This window comes from Heliangelus exortis, chromosome 4 (genome assembly GCF_036169615.1).
Source record: "Heliangelus exortis chromosome 4, bHelExo1.hap1, whole genome shotgun sequence".
Classification (NCBI taxonomy): domain Eukaryota; kingdom Metazoa; phylum Chordata; class Aves; order Apodiformes; family Trochilidae; genus Heliangelus; species Heliangelus exortis.
Window position 1 is genome coordinate 34,611,652 of NC_092425.1, and position 23,121 is coordinate 34,634,772.

The window sequence follows — 23,121 nt, forward strand, 5'->3', positions numbered from 1 at the left end:
CAAAAAGGCAAGGAAAATCAGCATTAGTTACATATTTTGCATATCTTTCAAATTCCATATATAATAGATAAGCTTACATCTCTTAACATGATGCAGCAAGTAATATGCACAGAATAGTTCTACAAACTAACTTAATGGACAACTGCTGAATACAATTCCTAAACATTTGACATTTCATTTTTATCAAGGAGGAATTCTATCCAAGTACAAATCTCTTTCCAATTTTTAAATGGAAGAGATGATTTTACACCTCCATCAGTAACTGTAAAAAGATGACTGAGTCTCTTAGCAGCACTGACCAAAATCAGTTCAGATGTTACTCACAGCAACACGTTCAAAATTAAATGCTGCATCATAACGCAGTGTATTGGTCTACAAGTTTCTGCAAATTATTAAACAAAACTCCTAATCCCTTTTAGGTTTAGTTTAGCCAACAGCTGCAGTGTGTTTTTATCCTCATTTAGTTAAGACCCAGCCTAAAGCAGAATGAGTACATTCAGTTGAAAGGTAGATAAGGAAGCATGAAGGGCAAAGATATTTTATTTGTTCTATTTATTTCAAATAAAGAGCAGTAGTTAACTTGGCACTACAACAGAATTCCTACCTTATATGGCTAAGCAGGAAGAATTTATTCATTTATTTTAATTTGGCTTTAGTTTAGTTGGGGACAACTGTAAAATACCATATAAGCCTCAAGTAGTGGAAGTCAGCATTAGTATGAAAATCAAGTCTAATACACTTATTTATCTCACCTATTCAGCAAAATTATTTACTTTATTTAACAGATATAAAACGCTTTTCTAAGTAACACATTTCCTAATAGATGAAATTAAAACTTGGAGAGATTTATATTAGATATTATATTAAGAGAAAATTCTTTAGTATGAGGGTGGTGGACACTGGCACAGGTTGCCAAGAGAGGTTTTGGTTGCCCCCTCCCTGGAAGTCTTCAAGGCCAAGTCAGACAGGTCCTGAGCAATCTGGTCTGGTGGGAGGTACCCCTGCCCGTGCAGGGGGGTTGGAACTCCATGATCTTTAAGGTCCCTTCCAATCCAAATCATTCTATGATTCTAAAGCCCTAAGTTAATAATCACAAAATAACAAAATGTAAATACTAAGAATCCATTCAAATAAATGCAAAGATCTGTAATAGTGTAAGTTGATGCACACAATTAATGAAAATTCTTTGCTACAGAAATTAACAACCAAAATTTAAGTTTTACTGCAATTCAAAATGTCTCAGTCGTTATGATAATGACCCCAAATCATTCCCTGCAGACAAAAAAAAAAAAAAAACAAAAAACAAAAAAACCCAAAGCTTTCTGTATTGTCAATAAATCCACAGTGATTTTTTTTTCCACTAAATTTCACTCTTTTTAAAGCACAACAAAACTGATGATATCATAGTATGCTGCTTAAAACATCTATGGAAGTCTTTCAAAACTACCATGCTCTGGCTTGAAAAAAAAAGTTCCTCCAAAAGAGTTTGTAGAAATTGGCTCATTACATGACATCAAAAGATCTGCATGTTTAAGAAGCCCATTAATTTGTGAAGTTGATCGCTTTTTAAACTTCTGAACAAATTAGTTTCTAAAATTCTAAACAAATAGAGACAAATTACATATTCTCCCTACAAGGATAATCCATTCCAGCACACTGATTATTTGTTCTTTTTATTGCCTTCACGCAGTTCTAAAGCACATGAATTTAGATAGATATGGAATGATGAATTAACAGAATCTACTTGGAGAAGCAACATATTCAAAGTTGAACAGCATACATTTTTTCATGTGCTTCTTGCATCAGTTTTAAATATTTGTATTTTATCCTTTGGGGTAATTATGGGTCAAACAGAAGCTCTGGAATTTTTTTTCTTCCACTTGAAAATGCAGAACACAAAGAACCAAGGCAACAGGTAAAAGCTTTTCAATTTGTAAAGCATTTATTTCCTGATGGAACTGTCAGCTTAAGAAACCAGACTAACAACTGTCTCAAAAATAAAACAACACTTTCACAGTAGCAGCACAAGAAAATACTTCTAACAGTTCAGCCATGAATCATAAAGCCAAAATCTGTAATTATCTGACATGAGAATGGGTTATTTTAACTTTATAGCTGTAAGAATCTTTGAAGGGGGTTTACAAGAAATCTGGAGTAAGGCTTGGGTGTGTAGCAAAAGGACAAAGGGCAATGGCTTAAAACTTGAAGAGGGGAGATTTAGGTTGGACATTAGGAAAAAATTCTTCCCTGTGAGGGTGGTGAGACACTGGAACAGGTTGCCCAGGGAAGCTGTGGATGCCCCCTCCATGGCCCTCCAAGGCCAGGCTGGATGGAGCCTTGAGCACCCTGGTCTGGTGGGAGGTGTCCCTGCCCATACAGGGGTGTTGGAACTGGATGATCCCTTCCAACCTGAACAATTCTATGATGAGAATAAAAGTTCTGAAAATTCAAAATCTCCATGGATTGACAGGAAGCTGAACATGAGCCAGCAGTGTGCCCAGGTGGCCAAGAAGGCCAATGGCATCCTGGCCTGGCTCAGGAACAGTGTGGCCAGCAGGTCCAGGGAAGTGATTCTGCCCCTGTACTCAGTGCTGGTGAGGCCACAGCTTGAGTCCTGTGTCCAGTTCTGGGCCCCTCAGTTCAGGAAGGAGATTGAGGTGCTGGAGCAGGTCCAAAGGAGGCAACTGGGCTGGTGAAGGGACTCTAGCACAGATCCTATGAGGAGAGGCTGAGGGAGCTGGGGGTGTTCAGCCTGGAGAAGAGGAGGCTCAGGGGAGACCTCATCACTCTCTACAACTCCCTGAAAGGAGGTTGGAGCCAGGGGGGGGTTGGTCTCTTTTCCCAGGCAACTCTCAGCAAGACAAGAGGGCACGGTCTCAAGTTGTGCCAGGAGAGGTTTAGGTTGGACATCAGAAATAATTTCTTTACGGAGAGGATGATCAGAGATTGGAATGGGCTGCCCCGGGAAGTGGTGGATTCTCCGTCCCTGGAGATATTTATAAAGAGACTGGATGTGGCACTCAGTGCCATGGGCTGGTAACTGCAGCAGTAGTGGATCAAGGGTTGGACTTGATGATCTCTGAGGTCCCTTTCAACCCAGCCAATTCTATGATTCTATGATTCTACCATGCACAGAAAAAGAGTAAGCAGTAATAAATGTTATGAAACAGCAAATGCTATGTATTCCCTTTTTGCTCACTATTATGCCTTTTGCTTCTTATCTCTGGCTACCTGACCTCTACTTCAGATTTCTTCATGAAGCTCCTGAATGATGCAGTAGGAATGTATTTGAAAACACCACAAATTTCTGTCATATGTCAATTAGATCCTCCTCTTCCTACTACAATTTTTTGATCTCAAAACCAGGAATGCATTCCCTACTTTTGAACTGCATTTATTTCAAACTGCACAGATGACGTGACCTAATTTCCTTCAAATGCTTCTTTATCCTAGAGGAAAAATTACCTTCAGAGGACTTATGTTTGTGAGGAAGGCAGTGCAATGACAATGGTCAAAACAGTAATATTCATGCTGAAGTATACAAGGTGCATATCTACTTTCTCCATGACCAATCTAATTTATATGCCTTATTCATCCAGATGTAAATACCATAGCTATTCTTAAAATTCTATTCTGAGGCTCATCTACTGATTGCTGTAACTTTCAGCATGTTTTAGGAAAAGAGAAGACTAAAACAAAGCAAGAAGTGACAGCTTTAACATTACATTGAGAAAATTTCAATTGCAGACAATTGTGGTTGTATTGTAATATATAATATATAATATATATGTATTTATATATATATATACACATACAGACACACATTTGTGGGTGGGAAGGAAGCAAGTGGGTAAGAAGCAGCACAGTTGTTAAACTGGCAAAGGGATCAAGCAAGGGCAATGATCATGTTCTTGTACTGTTCAGGAATCCCACTCCACCTTACCAGCCCAAATAGTGCAAATGTTACAGGGATCCCCTATGAACAATAGCTTTCAGATGGGGGTTATGAACTAACTCTAAGGTTAGGCAGTGTAATGTTTTAAGGAAGAAATTTCAAGTAACAGATGTATTTATTCAAGAGTTGATCTTCTAGAAAGAAACTCAGATTGCCAAAAAAACCCACACCATATAGCAAGTCAGCTTCAGAACATTCCAACTTGAATGATGATGCAAGATCCTTCCAGTGTTAATAAATGTACCCTGCTAATTTTATTCTCAACAATCATAAGCTATTTCCCATGAAGAAATTATACACCAACTAAAAATAACAACCTTTATTAGGGAAAATAAACAAAAAAGAATCCAAACCTCTTGTATTCCAAGTGGGTATAAACAGCATAAAGAAACCATCACACATTTACCTTTCTTTCTCATATAATCTTTCATGTTTATCTTACTGGCCAGAACTCAAGAAAACAAAAATTCCCAAACTTTTTTCATATCCTTTTTCTACTTTATTCTAAAACAGGTCCTCTGAATAACTATGGCCACTAGATGGCAATGAAGACTATTAAGAAACAAGTTTTAACTCCTTGATGAAAACAAGCCACAGTAAGTAAGGCACTCTTCTTAAATTTGAACACTGAGAAAAACCTTGAAAACCTCTTAGTTACCGAACAAAGAAAGAACCTTTTGAACCCGAAACAATTTTAAGTTTGGTTAAAATTATGAAGCTGTAATAAATCCTGGACATTCAAAATCTGAACGGATTTTCTGATGTGCCACTTTTACACTTCAGATACAGACAGTGTGGAAGCTTTGTATTTAATATTTACAATCCCAGGAAATCATGTATGCAAGAGATTAACTACAAATTTTCTATCCAATATAGTGTGAATAAACCATGAGAATCCTCATATTTCTATTTCCATAAGGAACTAAAGAAAATGTCTTTGATATGTATAAAATAACTACTGGAAACAGGTTCTATCATTAATAAAACATTTCCAATGTAAATAGCAATGTAAATGCTATGTGAGAGGCTGGCTTTCAGGTAATTATAAAGAGAAAATCAGCTCCCCATAATAAGTGAAGTAGTTCAGGTAAATTTCCCAGTGTTATTGATGGGAAAAGTAAGGCAGGACATTGTTTGGTGACAAAAAGAAAAATACTCTTCCTTTGTCCTTTGATTTAACTCTTCTTTCTTTAATCACAAAACTGAAGTAAGACTGAATAGAATGTAAAAATTCTTCTGAAGTATTAATGTGATCTTTAACAAAGTAAAATTATGTTGTAGAGTAAGGCTGCTTCTTCTGAGTTTGTTGAGGATCTTCAGTAGAAGTAAAAACAGTGGGAAGTAATTTCCTCACTGGATTTATAACATATTCTCTTAATACTTCTTCTCTATGCCATGAGCAGACTGATAATTCCTTGCTCTAAGAGTAGCAAAGGAATACAGGACATTCTTCCATGAGGTAAACTTCTACCAACTTGATCAAAAAACCACAAGATCTGTTAGGGATCAACTCTGTGAACTCTTTCATTACTGTAAGTACAGCAACCAGGAATGTCCTTCTTAGAGCTGCACTCAGTTCTTCCTCCCTGCTGATATAAAGCTCAGTGACAGGGTAACATTTTGGGATACCAGGTCTCTGCAAATGCTCCATGCATTTAGTGTGTCTCTACAACATTTTGTTGTGGACTTGTAGTTTGTCAGAAAAGGCTCTCTGTGCTTCTCCTCCAGTGCATCTTCCAAGAATCTGTGATCAGTATAAGTAAAACCATGGGCAATTTTAAATGAGGTTAGCACTGGAACTGGTATTAGCCAGAAAAGGTCAGAGGATCAATTTTGGTCAGAGGATCAAGTCTCTGCTTTCAGGAGGATTTCAAGGTGTGTACCAGCTGCTTTTATTTATGTTCAGGGTGACAATAGCAGGGAAGCTTTTCCTTTGTATCTGTTGGTCTATTCTAAGATGGTCCCACATTGTTCTGAGCATGAAACTCCTCAGCAGTCTTCTTTCCTTCTCAGGAGCTCAAAAAACTAACATCTACTAGAGAATTCAATACAGTAACAACAAACAAATGGAAAATCCTAAAGTTCTAGAGTGCTAAGGATGAACCAGTGAAGCCATGGGGTAATCCCTGGAAAAGCCTACACACTCCATAACAAGAGCATTAAGCAGAGGGAAGACACACTCCATTTGGTGACAGTACTTGAGCAGATATGACAGGAGCTCCTTCACTACCATCTGTAAAACAAGATGCAGCTAGAGCATTCTCAGGCTTATCAGTAGTGATAATGTTTAAACTCAGAACACCATGTAACTCACAAATACCAATCTGGCTCACACTCTTTGATGAACTATGTCTTGGAATCCAAAACACTTCAGTGCTTTCAACTGATCAATGTTCACACTGTTCAACCTCCTAAGAGAGAAGTCTCAGTGAATGGTAAATATGGAAAAAATACAAGCATAAGCCAAACACCCCCACTCATCAGGACTAAATATCACCAGAGTGCCTTTCAAAAATGACAGCTATCCCAGAGGAAGCCATATGTAAAGTCTTCAATTCAACTCAAATCCATCCCTGACCTTCTTACCTCCTGACTTCTTAACTGAACTCAGTAACAGTAACTTTGGGAAGAGCAAGGCTAATAAAAAAGAGTCCACTCAAAAGAAAGAAGCCTCCTTTCTTTGCTGTTATTTTGGGACAAGTATCAAGAACGCTCTCAAATTAACCCAGAAAATCTCCATCCATATGGGAACAACCTGCAATTTCTATTTACACCAGAGCACACTGTGTGAGATCTGTACTGTCTATAGTGAGTTTTCAACACAGTATTTCCCAATCTACCAAGCTTCTTCAAGACACTTAAAGGTAGTTACTGTGCTAACCTTTCAATTGTTTATTAATAAGTACCTTCCATGACCCCACAGCAAACAAGGTATAAAGACTGCAACAAAAGGCAGAAGTTTGTTTAGGGGTTTTTTGGGGGGGTTCTATATTTACTTGAAATACGTATCACACTTAAGAAATCATTCCTTTTGTATTTTGAATTTTTAGTTACAAAGATAATGCAAGTTAGTTTACTCTTTCTGTATCAAAAATTAACCAGATTATCACAAAATCACAGGATAGTTTGGGTTGGAAAGGCCCCTAAAGATCATCCAGTTCCAACCCCCTGCATGGGCAGGGACACCTCCCACCAGACCAGGTTGCTCAAAGCCCCATCCAACCTGGCCTTGAACACGTCCAGGGAGTGGGCAGCAATTTCCTTGGGCAACCTGTGCCAGTGTCTCACCATCACTCTCACACTGAAGAATTTCTTCCTAATGTTTAACCTAAACATTACCCTAATTGTCTTTTGCAAACCTCCAAAATTCTCTACATTCATTTGACACACTGAAGAGGTGAATTGGAGAACCCTTTCATGAACAAGTGCAACTGCACTGAGATAGGCAACTGAACCAAACTCACCAAATCCAAAGTGGTAAAAGAATGCCTAATTCCAGTTAGCAAGCTTTTCAAAGTAGTGCATCAAACACTATTACAAACATTCTTACATACTATGGGTAGTGCATCAAACATTACCAGTGCTTAGGTCATGTATGTGCCACAGCAACTTTAGCAAGTATGTGAAGCACAGATATATATTCAAGGGAATAGGAATCCATGGCAATGCTACGAAATGCACACAGGAGCTTTCAGAAACTGGTAGCAAACAGTGTCAAGCTGCACCTTGTGTTTGTCAGAGCACCTATGTGAGGTTTCCAAACAGTAATGAAACTTATAATTATCAAATTACATACGAGACCTTTTTATTTTCTCTTGATGCATTTTTTCTCCCAAGTAATGATAGACAGGATAGCTTTGCAAAACATTCCTGCCCTCAAGAACTGCTCTGACCCCAGAAGAAAATTAAGTTACAGATGCACTATTCAGAAAGTCACGTTCTCTACAGATGCACCCCTCATTTTTTGGGAGTAATCTGCTTAACTCATCCACATTTATTTGTTAACTTGAATGACCATACAACCTGAGAAGATAATGATCAAAGATCCCTATTTTGTCATGATAAATCTTTCTTCCTGTTGAGTTTGTTGCAAAGGTTTCAAGTGATCATTTACTCCTAGTAAGGCTTTGCATTGCAGCCCTTCTACATTTAAGCATGACAGTAAGGAAAAGGGATGTATAGTTAAATAGCAGATACACAGCATACTTGTCTGCTGTGCCCAGACATAAAATGGAAAATTTACAATTAAAGCAATTTTCATTCAGTGGAACATAATCCAGACCCACAGATAGAGAACCTGTTGGTATAAACTTGCACCACTACACTGAATGTCTCCAGTAAAGCATTTGTTACCTTATTAAATTATTTACAAAACCTTTTTTGTTTTCCATTTCTTCAGACTATAGTCCAACCTGAGGAATTCTGCAATATACTATACAGCAGACCACACACTATAGTTTCCCCTTCTGGGATCTGTAGAGGAAAGCCAGGAATGAAGACAGACTTACCTTTTTTCATTCCCATATGATTTCTGAGCAACTTTTGCATGGAGTATTAGCACTGTTTGATCCCCTCGCTCCTTTAGGTAATTTCGCATTGCTTCCCTAAAATTGAAAGACAAAATAAGCTTTGGAAGTTCTTTTGGTTTTATTTCTGATTATAAGGTAATTATAAGGTAAAGATGAGGGGGTTTGGGGTTTTATGACAATTACACAGCAAAAAGAAGTAACTATCTTGCATGAAGTTAGCCGTAGGGGTTTGTGGTCACTTAGAATCCCTACATTTTCCACAAAAAATGCAGCAATTACATGATTTAAAACAGAACAATGCAAATCATTACCCCATGTTCAAAGTTTGATTTTATAAGTACTATGCCACATATATTTTATTAGTACACACTTCACTAAGTCAATATGTCAATATTGTCTCTTTAATGACAAATTGATAAGAAACATCTATTAGCTAAAACAATGCAAAGCTTATAGAAAAGTTTTGTGAAGACACTAAGTTAAAATTCTTCAGCTTACTATTTCATCTAGTTTTCTAGAGAAAGCCTCTACTTCCCACATGCAATTAGGAAAAAAAAAAAAATTTAAAAATTAGCTTTTCTATCACTCATTATCACTGTAGTGACAGATGTCCTATAAAAGCTATCATTACCTCAAACACACCAATAGCAGTTCCTTGAGAGAAGTAAGAGAACAATACACCCTATCATTCTGCTGTAATAATCTAACTGCTCACTAAGCAGCATGCCAAATTCAACACCCTAGGCTTTAGCTGTGTTGAACTGCTGACAGGAACTTTAAAGTCCCTGAGGAGCTTTTGCAGGTTGAATGCCCACCAATGCACTCATCTTCAAAATCATCAACCAGAGCAACAAATTGTCCATTTAAGAGGAAGTTATACGAAGAGATCAACCCTACAGATGAAACTTTTTTTTTTTTTTTTTTTTAAACCACACCCAATTTTCAAATTCCCTTGGGACAGGTCTAGAAAACCAAATGCTTCCAGTGGAAAAAGACAGTAGAGAAAAAGCCCTGTTCTGTTGACAAGTCCTTTTCCAAAAGAAATCTCATACAGTTTCACAGAGGAGTGGGTGGTGGTGGTCTTGGACAACAACACAGCTTTGCTGTGGGTTTTTTTTTATGTTTTGTTAATTCTTGCATTTGTCATGCCTAAGACAGTGAGCAGTGTGCTGGATTTTCTCTGTAAACAGCAGGATATTAAGAGAAAAGACTTAGATTACTGCCTTAAATTCAGAGTAACTCGATCTAAAAAGTTTTGGCTTCACTACCACTAAAAAAAAAAAAAAACAAACCACTCAAAACCTGCAACACCTGCAGAAAAACACTAGGTGCTATCAATCTGTTTACTTAGCATTCTAGAAGGAAGAAATTTTGCCTTTCCTATTGCTCTATTGCTACAGGGGACATATACAGTGTAAGCTCTAGTGGAAACTTGGAATGTTCCCCTCCAACTTCTCCCACTGATAAAAACCACACATAACCACTACAGTTCTTACATGACATTTTACATTATTAAATCTTAAAAGTCTCCACCACAAGGGTAGTACTTTTATAGTTTACATCTAAGAACAACTAGCACAGTATGAACAATGTAGTGTTCTTCTGTTGCAGCATGCACAATGAATAGACAAACAGGACTGCCTTCGTACAAAAAAAGTAGACTAAATTTCCAGGAACTGAACTAACTGGATTTTAGGGTTTACAGATACATTACACAGCATTAGGCAGACAAATCATTACTCCTAAAAAAAATCCTGTGACAGTTTTTTCTGTTTCAGAATTTTCCCTTCAGAGGAAAAAAGTCTGGTTGCTTGTTTCCAGCCTCCACCAACACAGAACAGGTTTAGAAGTCACTGCTTTAATGGATGGGTAGCAGTTGCCAGATGCCTACAATGTACTCACAGGAAAATGTACCTGGCACATCTAGTAGCTACATTCCTGCACATGAAATTTAGAGTGAGTGTAGGTAACAGACAACTTAGTTAAAAGGCCTTACACTGAACAGTCATTACTTTTGTTGTTCTTTTTAAATCGTAGAAGATAAATTCTACCCAGAATTTTGAGGTGATGCTAAGAAGTGCTACTGCTCAAGATGGAAAACAGCTTATTACTTACAACTGACTATCTTAAATAGCCCAGCAAACAGGTAGGCCAACAGGATACAGCAATGTTTAATTACTTTTAAGACAGTATAGATCAATTTTGCATTGAAACGAAGCACAACAATGCCACAAGCTGACCTGAAGCTTATCCAGAAATGCAATGAAACATATCCCCCACACAATATTTCAATGCTCCCTCTCACCTGTACATTAGGCATCATAACTTCACTACAAACTGAAGTAGCACACAGTGGCAATGTTTTTCCATGTCTTTATACAGCACTATTGCCACACAAATGTATAAAAACAATCTTTTGCACTGCAAGCAGTGAACCTTAAATTCAGTCCTTTTTGAAATGGGTACAGTTTGTGGCACAGAATAACACATATTTGCACAGATTGTGTTAAAACAGTTTGAAAAAATAGTGACTACTTAACAGCTTCTGACATAAATACTCCCCAGGGAGACCAGGACCAATTCAGGCACGGTAGTCCAGTCACTCCAAAACCTTTTCAGAATGCATTGACTTGGTGGTCCTATTTGATGCTATTTCTGACCATTTAGGTTTCACCAAAAATCAGTTACAGATCATTTCTTGATAGCCCTGTGTTCATTTTGTTCTTACCTGCTGCTTGAGTGCAGTAACGTAACAGATGAATTTTGGTGGTAAAAAACACCTCATAAGACACTTTTGCCCAAGAAAAGAAATCCAGCTCATTCCTGGTGTCTTAAAACTAAGCAGATTCCCATTCTACTGAATAATCCACAATAACTGATATGTGAAGTTAGTACCACTTATAAAATGTATTTTGAGTATCATATTAAAAACAAGCCATTTGCTCTTAAAAATTTTACTTGTGTCTGCTGATTGCATACAGTAGTTTTAAAGCTCTGATACTTAAAATTCAAGGATTAGCAATCCACAAATTTTAATTCGCTAACTTCAGAAAATGGTCAAAACTAGAATTTGTTTAATGCTCACCTGGTAAGCCGTTTCGGTTGAGGTCGCTCTCCAAATTTCCTGACAAAAAAAAATTTTAAAAAATTAGCTCATTTAAACCAAAAGTGTTGTTTACAGTCAAATACTATCGCAACCTTACAACTTTTGAAAATTTATTGGAATTTGGTGTCTTTTTTTAATTTCCTGAATACATTACTATTCTAATATCAACCCCCTCCTTGCAACTGCTATTCCCACAATAGCAGAGGCTTTTTTTTATTACAACACTAGATAACTTTCTCTGCTAAAGTAACATTTACTTTCTTTGGAAAAGTTCAGATTTCACAGGTATGTAAATAAACAAAAGATCTCTGCCATAGCACTAACCAGAAGTGCACACAAAGAGCAGTTATTATGTACATACAGAAATTAATAGACTTATCTCTGAGCTGACAAATCACAGTGAATGCTTCCCATCAGGACAATTTCTCAGAAATCTCTTTGTCCTTACTGACTTCTTAGAAAAAGAATGACAATGTTTTTCATATGTGCTGGTAAAGATTTATAAAAATGTCTCTCTTGTAGAACATACCAAAGAATGATCCATAAAGATTCTGCTATACATCTAATAACTTTAGCTATGAACTGTTTTGAGACAGCTGTGCTTCATTCAGTGCTTTAACATCATTCTGGAGAGAGTACACTCTTCACACTAAGTTAAGACTTCCCACAAAAGTATTTACATAAGACACTGAAATTACACAGAACAGAAACATTTTCATGAACAAAAGCATCTTCAGATTAAAGCAAAATGGACAGGTAAAAAACCTGGAGAAGGCAAAGCTGTACCCAGCAACGTACATCTGCTATGTACATCTGCTCAATCTGTTAAGGAACTATAACCACAAGACAAAAGGATGAAGAAAAAAAAACAGAGAAAAAAAAAAAGCAGGTTTAGCTTAACACCATTCTATCTAAAAATAAACTAAGGCATAAGAGATTGTGCTTCTCCTCCTGACAATGTTCATAAATATGACTTGCCAAACTTGTTGATAAATTGACAAATCTTTCTAAAAAAACCTTCTCTTTACATTGCCCTACAACAGTGTTGGAGGCTCCCTAGGACAAGAATTTCCTCATTAAATGATGTGACAAGAAATTCCCCTGGCTTGTGAAATGGATCTGTTCTGAACTCTCCCACAGCTGGTGAGATAACTTCATTTGATAAGTTCCAGTTTCATTTGAGCAATCCTAGAAATCTACAAAGGAAAAATACATAGCTATTGCCATTTGTATAGTTAAGCAGATAGCACTCTCCTAAAAAAGACAGTGACAAGAACATTCAGCAAATTTTGAAGTTATTTTTTTTGAAGACTTGAGAAATTAATCTTCTAAAGTACTGTAGTCCACTCTACATAGAAGAATAAATTTAAAATTTTGAGGCCTATTGGACATGTATTTCATTTTCCTCTGTTGCACATATCACTACATTGTCCTATTTGTAATTAAGAAAGGTAACTAAAAAATGCAAGCAGCTCTGTAGTCTGGCAGCAGGAAAGTTATACCCTGAAGCCCTTCTGCTTCTACCACTCAACTGTTCAGGATCTGCCAGCTTCACCTCCCAAGCACACCCTGTGCCTCTGATTTTCCCTGGATAACAGAATGTGAGGGTGTACATACCCCCCACGGGTCTATCCATGCAGTTACTGCTCTCCCCAGAAGACCCAGGATCATTACATCTGGCAGAGGATTCACCTGTCTGTGACTCACTGACTAGACAACAGATTGCCTTTAAGCAACACTCTACAGACAAAAAACCCCATCCCTATAGATTAGCTGCCTGATTTTAATCCACTATGAAAAAAAATTGAGGTGCCTATTATGGAGCAAAGGAAGCATTACGCACACCACACTTTCTTGTACTGTGGCCAACAGATTCAATCCAAGATGAGGACACCAGTACACCAGAAACTGCATTAATGCAAATAAACCTCCCAGCCCAAATATTACAGTGCCCTAAGGCAACTTTTACCCATGCAGCAATCTCCAGAGCAGCAGATACATTTCCCTTGCCTGTATACTTCCTGCTGCCTAAAAAGTTTTATTAGCAAGGCATCTGAACAAAACAGTTGCACTTACTTAACAGAGATAAATCCCATCTTTTTCTTAAGTCAAATCTTGGCTATAAAGCACAGGAAAAAGTACATTTTTCAGAGGTGGAGCTAAAGGACTGAGTTACTCTGTACCTGCACAGGATAAACTCTGACCATCTGATGCTAGTGCAGTATCTTTGTAAGTCATGTACCAGCTTTCCCTGGCCTCTTCCATCCCTAATGAAGTTAATGATGTCACTGTCATCAACTTGTGAACACAAAAATGCTGCCCTTACCAACATGAACCGTCCAAACACATGATGCAAACTAAATTTGGTAGATCTTTTATTATTCTTTCAATATATATTAGAGGGAGAAGTAGAATAGGAAGAAATTGCATATTCATATTTAATTCAAGTCAAAGTTTTTACTGTCTCAGATTCAGGTACTTTTTCCTCAGTGTCACCTTGACAGGTGACTGATGCACCCTAATGAAAAACACTTTCCCATACCACCTCAAAATAATTTCAAGGATCTCAGAAATGGTAGGAACTAAGTTCAGAACTAAGATTTAGCAAACATTTTTACAGGAATAACTATATTTTAGGAAAAATTAACGTGACTTGCCCAGGAATGCTATAAATCAGATCATTTAACAAAGTGACCATAAATAAGGTTGACTGACACTGCATTCTTACACATCTGGTAAAAAACCTCCTTAGGTTAAAAGTTTGAAATCAAGAATGATTAAGAATGAAATGGAAACACAAACATTACCATGTCAGGGCATCATTCTGCCACACACCCACAATTCTGAAACCTGCCTGAAGTTCACTGAAAATGTAGTGGAAAAAAAGTTAACTCAGAGTAATAAATACCACGAATGTCAATATGGATGATCAATAGCTTTCATATGCCATTGGCTAAAGCTTTTTAGCCTTTAGTGAGAGTGAGAGCTTGAGGCAAAAGTACCAAATGGAGGCAAAGAGAATAATAAAAGATATACTAAATGTGAAAAGGAGATGGTTATTCTCTATCTTTCACAAACATAAGAATTGGGAAAAATAGCTAATATCTGAAAAATTAATTTTACAATTAATTTTTTTTGTTTTCTCTACAAACAGTGTTATAACTAAGTTGTGAAACATATTGCTAGAGTATACTGTAAAGGCTGAACACACAAATGGACTCAAAAGATTAAACAAAACTCTCATACAGAACTCCATTAGCTTGTATTAAGCATAATGACTTTTTTTTTTTTTTGTTACAACTTTTTTCTCAGGAAAAGAAGTATGTATACTATATAAAGTCCAGAATATATACTCCTATGAACCAGGAACATTGCAAAACTCAAGATATCCAATCAATACACGAAAACTTAACTAAAAAAAAAACCCCAGAGTACTGACTGCATTTCATTTAATAGTCGATCATGTTTACTTTTTTTATACATTTACAACTCGATGTAGATACCTGCATGGCCAAGGCAACCCACAAATATGAGTCAGTAGCATGTAGAAGAAAAGAGCAGGAGGCTTTTTAATTTTTCTGATAAGACAGCCCATTTAAAACTGCAATATAAACATTATCTATTGTTTTGTACTAAATGTCAAGATATTGTACAAGCTATGATGGCTGTTATTTCAAACATTCATACTTAACTGGCATGTTGAAAAATTACCCCATTCAGACAATTCAAGATTACCTGTCAGACATGACACACTACAAGATTTTTCATGCTGAAATTTGCTCCGGATTTCACTGTTCTGGAATTTATTTTTATATTAAGTATTTCTATTCCTCCTCTTTGTTTACATCTTGAAAGCCTGCAGATAGATGAATTAAAAAATATACAGGAGAGGAAACTGAAAATGTAAAATGTATCATAGTACTATTCCTACAGTGGTTATTAAACTAGCTAAACATATGTAATTTGTAAACCTAATTATAATTCATATATCATTATATCTGAATGGTCACCAAGTTTCTTCCCCATTATTTCTTAAAATTTATTTTACTATCCAAGTCTAAGCACTGCTTTAGGTGTACTGTGCTAGAATTGTGGACATACAGTCAGACTGACACTTCAATTAGCAAAAGGAATTCAGTGCAAACTGTATTTTTTTAGCATTTCTTTAACACAGGGCACTACAAGCATGACTGTAAGCATTAGGCATGCCATAAGCATTTGCTTTTGCACCAGATTATACTTGTTTTAATGATTCTTTTCCCATTCCTGTATTTTCTTCAACCACTAGTTTGTATTCCATTATTTATCATAGAATCATAGAATCAGCTGGGTTGGAAGGGACCTCTGAGATTATCAAGTCCAACCCTTGTCCATGAAGTCCAAATGCACTTTGTCTTGTGATGCTTTTCATAAATTAATTACCCTTTCACATTTTACACTGTTGTGACACGTTTCTCCCCCTATATCCCAAATAATTTTTTTCAAGTCCATTCTTGACCTTGAGCAAGTCCCAGTATCACCTTCAAACTTTTATTCAATTTTTTCCCCATTTACTCTTTTTCTTTTTACTGCCCCTCAAGGAGCTATGGAAAGAAAGAAGTGCACTAACATGAAGTACATTAACTACTTCTGCTTGAAGTTTTAGTATTCTCAGGTAAGGTAAAACCATGATATAACATACACTAAAGTTTTAAATGTTTTCAGAAACAATAGGTTCTATGCTATAGTTTTCTATGGCTGAAAAAGTATGAATTTTGACAGTTTCCAGCATCTACACAGGAGGATAAAGACAATCTACCAGTTATTATATGTTTCTGCTGAAAGTACCAAACTTTTTTTCTGTTATACAGTCTTGTTTTCTGGGGATAAACGTTTTAGCTGAATTTTTTTTCAATGCTTCTTTGTGTTGAGGCAACTTTGGAAAGAAAAATGAGAAAATGAAAATTAACCAATTCTGTGGTCACTAAACTTCAGTAGCATCCTCCTCCTTGGGATACAAACGTCAGATTTTGCCTGTATTGGCCTTCAGCCAAGAACATCCTTTTTACAGTCCCTGAGAGAGTCCAGTCACCTTTATGAGCAGAGAAGTCTTAAAAAAAATAATTCCACATCATCTAAACAGAGGCAAACTTCAGCAATTTACTTTAGAATTCTACTTGCACTTGGTGTAAAGGCTGACACAATTCTTGGCATCTAGGAGGAATATCATGGATCTTTCTGTAAATAATGAGTTTCAGAAAGGCAAAAGGGATTTGTCAAATTTGAATACAGTAGGAATAACACCTGAGCAGAATGCAACCATGTTGGAGAGGGGGAAAGCAGGAAGAGGGAGGACTAAGAAAGGGGACTAAGATATGAGTGGCAAACTAAGACTTGCTAGGTGAGAAGAATGAGCTGAGAACATTATGGGAGATGAGACACCAGAAAAGCCTATGGTGAAGCAAAACATACAGACTTATCTACAGAATATACAAAAACTAGAAAAATACACTATGGTTTCTGGGGGGTTCTGTTGATATTCTTTTTCTGACAGAAGTTTTCATGGTGTCTGAAAAATTTCCAAAAGGAAAATAAAAGCAAAATACGTGCCTTATCCTGAAGAATCCAAAACTGTATTATTGCAGATATCCATGTGCTGAGATCTCTGTTTAGATCTCCTTATTTTCTTTCTGCCTTACACAAACACACGAGATCCTCACGGGTGTTGGGGGCTAAGTCTGGTAGGCAGCTAAAGCAACACAGCCACTTACTCCCCCTCTCCCTCCCACCATGGAATAGATTAAGAGTAAAGTATGACTAAAAAGCAAGAAAACTTCTAGGTCATGATAAAAATTGTTTCCTAAACAAAGCAGAAGTGGAGTAAGAAAGAAATAAAACACGCCCAAAAAACCACACAAAACCAAATCACTCACCTCCCATGGGTAGACCAGTGCCCAGGCAGTTCCCAAGAAAAAGCTGGGGAAAATCTCTAACCACCCCCTCACCTTTTCTTTGTATTGCTGAGCACGACATTATAATGGCATGGAACAGCTCTGTGCTTGGTTCAAGCCATCTGCTGGTTGTATTCCCTCCCAAACACTTGTGCATCCCCCTGTCACTGCAGGGGGACAAACACAGGAGAGAGTGAGAAACAGAGAAGGCCTTGATGCTGTGCAAACACTGTTCAGCAAGAGCTGAAGCATTGGTGTGTTATCAACACAGTTTTGGTCACAAAGAACACAGCACCATGCCAGCTGCTATGAAGAAAATTAACTCCATCCCAGCCAGACCCAGTACAATGAGAAAACTAAAGAAAAACACATGCTTTCTGCATGGAAAGCAAGTGCAGGATTTTGAAAAAGCAGACAATGCCTGTTCATTGGAAAATTTTCACTACAAAAAATCTGACTATCAAGAAATTTCCAACTGGACCTACATGCTTCTTGGTGCTTTGTGACTGCTCTAGCAAGGGCCTATGAGTTTTCCTGAATAGCCATGCCAGCTCTTCCTTAGTGCAGCCATCTGATGCCACATATCACAGTACCTGCTGCAGAGCACACCAGAGGTTCTCTTCAGTAAACCACAAGAGATGACTGCAATACCTCAGTGTGGAGTCTGGAAGCAATCCCCAGACAAGCACTCAGAAGGAAACTTGTCTGGAAGGAAGTTACCCCATAACTATCCACAGCAACAGCTCCTGTTCCTTCTGAAGCACAAACCTCCCAACACTGTCAGAAATAAGACACAGCAATAAAGAATCCAGGGGAGCATTAAGACCCAAAGACTGATTGTCAAGTCTTGCCTGTCTTAAACAAAGTTGTCAAATAAATGGATTTTGAGATAAATATAGTGTGCTTTGCATAGGCTTCCTAGGGGATAGAAATAATGATAAAGAATACTAAATTAAAGACAGAATAAAATTACTAAATACAGTTTTTACCTCAGAAGAGGTCTGAGAGAAACAATGCCTCATTAAAAGGATTCATCTAATGAAAAGAATTTCAGAATTTTATGTAATCTCTAGAGAAGTTTCAGAATACACTATGCAATTCTGAAAGAAATAATGTAAAAAATTCCAGCCTATGCTTTCCAATACAATGTGAAGTGACAATGAAGTTGGGTGAGGGGTTTAAGTTCCAACATTTCTAATTTCTATCAAATAGCTGTTTCCCAAAGGCCAAAGGTGTGATAGGATTGAGGAGGAAGCAATATTACCATTTCACATATACACTAGGTACAGTGTAAGAGTGCAGCAGAACAAACATCTGCACTTCACTTAACCCCAGTCCTCAAAATGCTGTCACTGTCAGGTGCCACCTTCTCCTTGACCTCTTACATAGCCATGAAACTTGTGAAAGAATTTCAAGTGTTTGGCATTGGTCAGTGAGACACTTAAAGAGAATAAATTAAAACAAGTCATTCACAGATATTTTTAATCATTCTCTCATCTTTAAGACAACTGCTACTTACCTGGAAAGCTAGAAAGCATTTTAAATTTAGTACAAGATGACCCTTGTCATAACAGGGCCTATTGCTCCTACCATAAGAAACAATAATGCTTTTCCAAGTAATTAATTTCAAGTTGCTATGTGACCAGTTATCACAAGCCTCCTAAACGTGGTTTACTACAAGCTCACCAGTATGTGAGCACACTAGGTTTACTTGGCCTACTGAGGTTATCTAAAATCTAGGAAAGCGAAATACTGTGTTTTCTAGTTTTACATTTAAAGTTTGAGGATTACTAGAAAAATATTCCTTTTCATAGAATCATAGAATGACTGGGGTTGGAAGGCACCTCTTTTGCCTCTTTTAATCTGCTATCACCAGGAAACAGTATCCCATCTCATGGGTTTGCAGACACAAAGAGAATTCCTACGTATTAAAAAAATGGCCATTTATGATCCTGCATGAACTGACTTGTAAAAAAGACCACAAAATTTCATACAGTAGTTTCTGCTATGATTGGTCTATGATGCACATACTAAATGCAGCTGTTGATTCACATCACTTATAGTATTAATATTCTTGGCAATAACTGAAGCATTTAATTTCTGTAAGTGCACCTTATTTCTCACTGATAACCCTTACATTTAAATGAAGCTGAAACTAGGGCATTGTTATGATTTGCCAATGGTAAAAAGGCACAGCTCAAAAAAGTGATATTCTACAGGTTTAACATATGATTAAAAACCCAAAACACCTAGAGGACACAATTTCTAAGAGATTAATGCAAAAGACATAATTGGATTAGTGAATGGAAGATACACTAAGATGAAACTAAACACAAGGAATTAGTATTACTTATGCTCAAACAGAACATTTCACATGTATCTTCTGCATAGATGAGGACACTGAATAAATGAACAATATAAATGGCTAAAACAAAGACCATCAGTAGGAAAATTTTATCTTCTCCAAAAGAAAAATGGGTTCAATATCCACAGGCCTAATCATTAAGGGAAACAGAGACATCTGTTCTATCAGTAGCACTGAGCACTAAACAAAGGCACAAAGTAAAAGGAAAGAACTAAAATAAACTTAGATTGTCCAAGGAAAGGACAGCTCATGAAGTAATTCTTCTCTCAGCCACTCTATCCTCAACAGCCTATGTACCCCTCTTCATGTCACACACTTACTTTTTCTTTATCCTCCACTGATCTTTATAGTTTGTTATAACTTAATCTTATACAGCTTAATATCACCCAACCTACATTGTGAGCATCCCCAAGTTCTGTGGCAGTATCTATGTAGCATTATGTAGTAGAGTTTTACATCCTTAAGACTACTCATACCCTAAACATTTCACAGTGTTCTACAATTTCCTTTCCCTTATTAGAACCTCCAAAGTTATTACTCTACTACTTCCTCAATAAAAACACTGCTGTGGCTGTTATACATTTCTAAGAAAGGTGCAGAAAACACCAAAGATTATGCAGATCTATTACTCTGCAATGACAGATCTACCTTAGGATCTTCTTTTTGCTATGAACACACTTAGCTTTATGTATTATGACTTATTCAACTAAACACACAGATAAAATGGTGCATTTCAGAGGTTCTAATTCTTCCTACACTATCACATACCTGCGGTATGGAAACTGCTCAAGAAATGACACCTATCTGTTCCTGTTGCTCCCTCCAGGTGCAACTGTGTTTTCCAGCACAATTCTCTGGAGCTGATGAAGTCAGCAGAATGAGAGTTTCCAGCTCAGCCCTCATGCCCCGGGCTGGTTCATCACTCAGGCTGCACACATGCACTAACACTCACGTGCAGTCACCAGTGCACTCTCACTTCTGCACACCAGTGGCACTTAAGCCCTGATTCTCATCAGGGTGTCTCCTGTAGTAAATACTGCTGTAAAGATTTTGTCCTGAAAACTAGAACTTGAGCTAAAAGCTCACCCGTTTTTAAAAAGAGATACAATTTTCACATCTACACCTAATGTACAAAGAGCCAAACTCAGCCAATCTGCTTTGAAATATTACTCATTGTACCCTCTCCTTCTTACTCATCCTACAAAAGGAGATAAAAATCAATTTAAAAACCTCACCAATGGAGAATGTTTAAGGGACATGAACAATGCTAGCTAGCATTTCTGCTACTCTTACAGTCCTTCTGTCCCCCATAAAGATCAAATGGTGGTCCAACTGCACTGTGGCTCCTAGGAAGTAGGGGGCACAGCAGCCCTTGAAATAAAAAAACCACTAAGTTTTTGACTGATACACAAAATACACCTTCTCTTCAAGACCAAAGAAAAAAAAGGACCCACCTGTTCCAGGGTGAATGCCACCAACCATGCATTATCACATCTTTGTACTGCATGATCCTGTACTGCTCCAGCCTATACTTACAGAATTTAAGTCCTCCAGCACAGGGAACATGTTACGTGTCTGAAACAAGTCTTCTACTGTACAGCTCTATATACACTTTTGGCACTATATCAAATAATACTGACATAAATACAACAGAAAAAGCTCTGCTTCGTTTAGTCACGCCCTCTCATTGGAAGTCACTGGTTCAATTAGAAACTCCCTCTCCCTTTTCTGACCCACTTTCATCCTCCCACATTGCTCTCATTATTGTCCTCTCTCCTTTCCAATCCCCATAAAAAAAGAAAAATCACAGAAGCTCAACAGCAATTTAAACACAGCTTGCACCGTACCCGTAAGTAGGCTCAATTTTAAACAATTTATAGAACTAAAAAACCTCACTTCTTTAAACTACTCTACCTACATTTGGAAAAAATCATCATCCAGTAATTTGCTATACTTATACATGATTCAAAAAAGAAAAATCAAAGGTCTAGTCCAAAATGAACATAAACTTAATTCAGACAGAACTCGCACAGCTCTGCCACACCAAGGAAGAAGGCAAGAAAGTCAGTAATGACTGCTTATTTAAGAACAAGAAGGTGCCTAAACATCTATTTTCCTTGCTTTTGCCTTTTTTGCTGTAGGTACCTGCTGCAAGAAGCTGTAGTAGCCCAAAGACCTCAGGTATGCTGAAAAATTTGGATATTATCAACTTAACGCATGCCATTAAAATGTTAGAATGGTGTAGAAAGTGAGAATCACCATAAAGAATAACTACATTTATTAAGATGACTTTCTATTCACATGCTATTTTTTCTTTTTGATTCCCCAATAACCTTGGCTCAAATGTCCAGTGGAAACTGCACACACTTACCTTAGAAACTGAAAGAGTTATCAGCTTGAAAGATCAGCATGCCAACAGAATTTCAATCTCTAAAACACAATGTAATTTGGCTCAGCTATTTTAACTACATAGGAAATGTGCAAAATAAGGCGCATTAGTTTTATCTTTATCCTCTCAAACAAACAAACAAAAAGTGTTAGGAAAAGGGAAAACAGCTGCACCTTGTTCACAAAATTAGTTAAAAAAATAATGGCAGACTTCTCATGCATAAAAACCAGCCTGAAGCATGCTTTCACATTTAATGTCCCACATTCACAGCTTTCAGACACAACTACTTTGCTCATTGTACAGTTGTTACGATTTTTCTTGTCCATCTGGCAACGTAAAATTTCCCCCTGGATGTAACCTTGCCCATCACCTATGAGTAGATATTTCACAAGTGAATGTGACTTTTATTTCCTAAGAAAACGATTCTATGTGCCTTACTGAACCATAATTCACATACCACTGAGCCTTTAAAAACAAGCAGCTACCTTTTCTCTTAAGAAATTAAATTTCTAAATATGGCAAGAATAGAGTTACTGAGTAATAAAGCAGTGCTTTTAACAATTACCAGAATTAAGATGTAGTCTGAAGATTTTTTTTAGATGCATGAGGAATCAACTTTATTAGACCAACCAATTGTTGCCTCTGCTGTCTCATGTATTAGATACAAGATGAGACTTTTTAAACCACTTCTCTGCCAATTTAGGAACCTTCCACTATACTGGAGGATTTGCTCAGCCTTGCTTTCAGTGACTGTACATCTGCAGTGTTAAGGGAACTCTTTCAATATACCTTCCATCCTTAACTAGAAGATAAGCATTCTTCCTCTGTACAGAAGGCAACTTAGAAA

At 37.1% G+C, this 23,121-nt stretch overlaps 1 protein-coding gene across 3 annotated transcripts in view; it reads right to left on the reverse strand.

Annotated features, from left to right (window-relative positions):
- The window catches only part of RBPJ (recombination signal binding protein for immunoglobulin kappa J region), a 141,819-nt gene that overhangs the window by 15,597 nt on the left and 103,101 nt on the right, over positions 1-23,121 (reverse strand). For all 3 annotated transcript variants that reach the window (XM_071743798.1, XM_071743797.1, XM_071743796.1), the window contains exons 2-3: positions 11,570-11,608; positions 8,464-8,559 (exon numbers count right to left, since the gene is read on the reverse strand). In XM_071743798.1, coding sequence (XP_071599899.1) covers positions 8,464-8,559; positions 11,570-11,608 — 135 coding nt within the window. The remainder of the gene's footprint in view (positions 1-8,463; positions 8,560-11,569; positions 11,609-23,121) is intronic.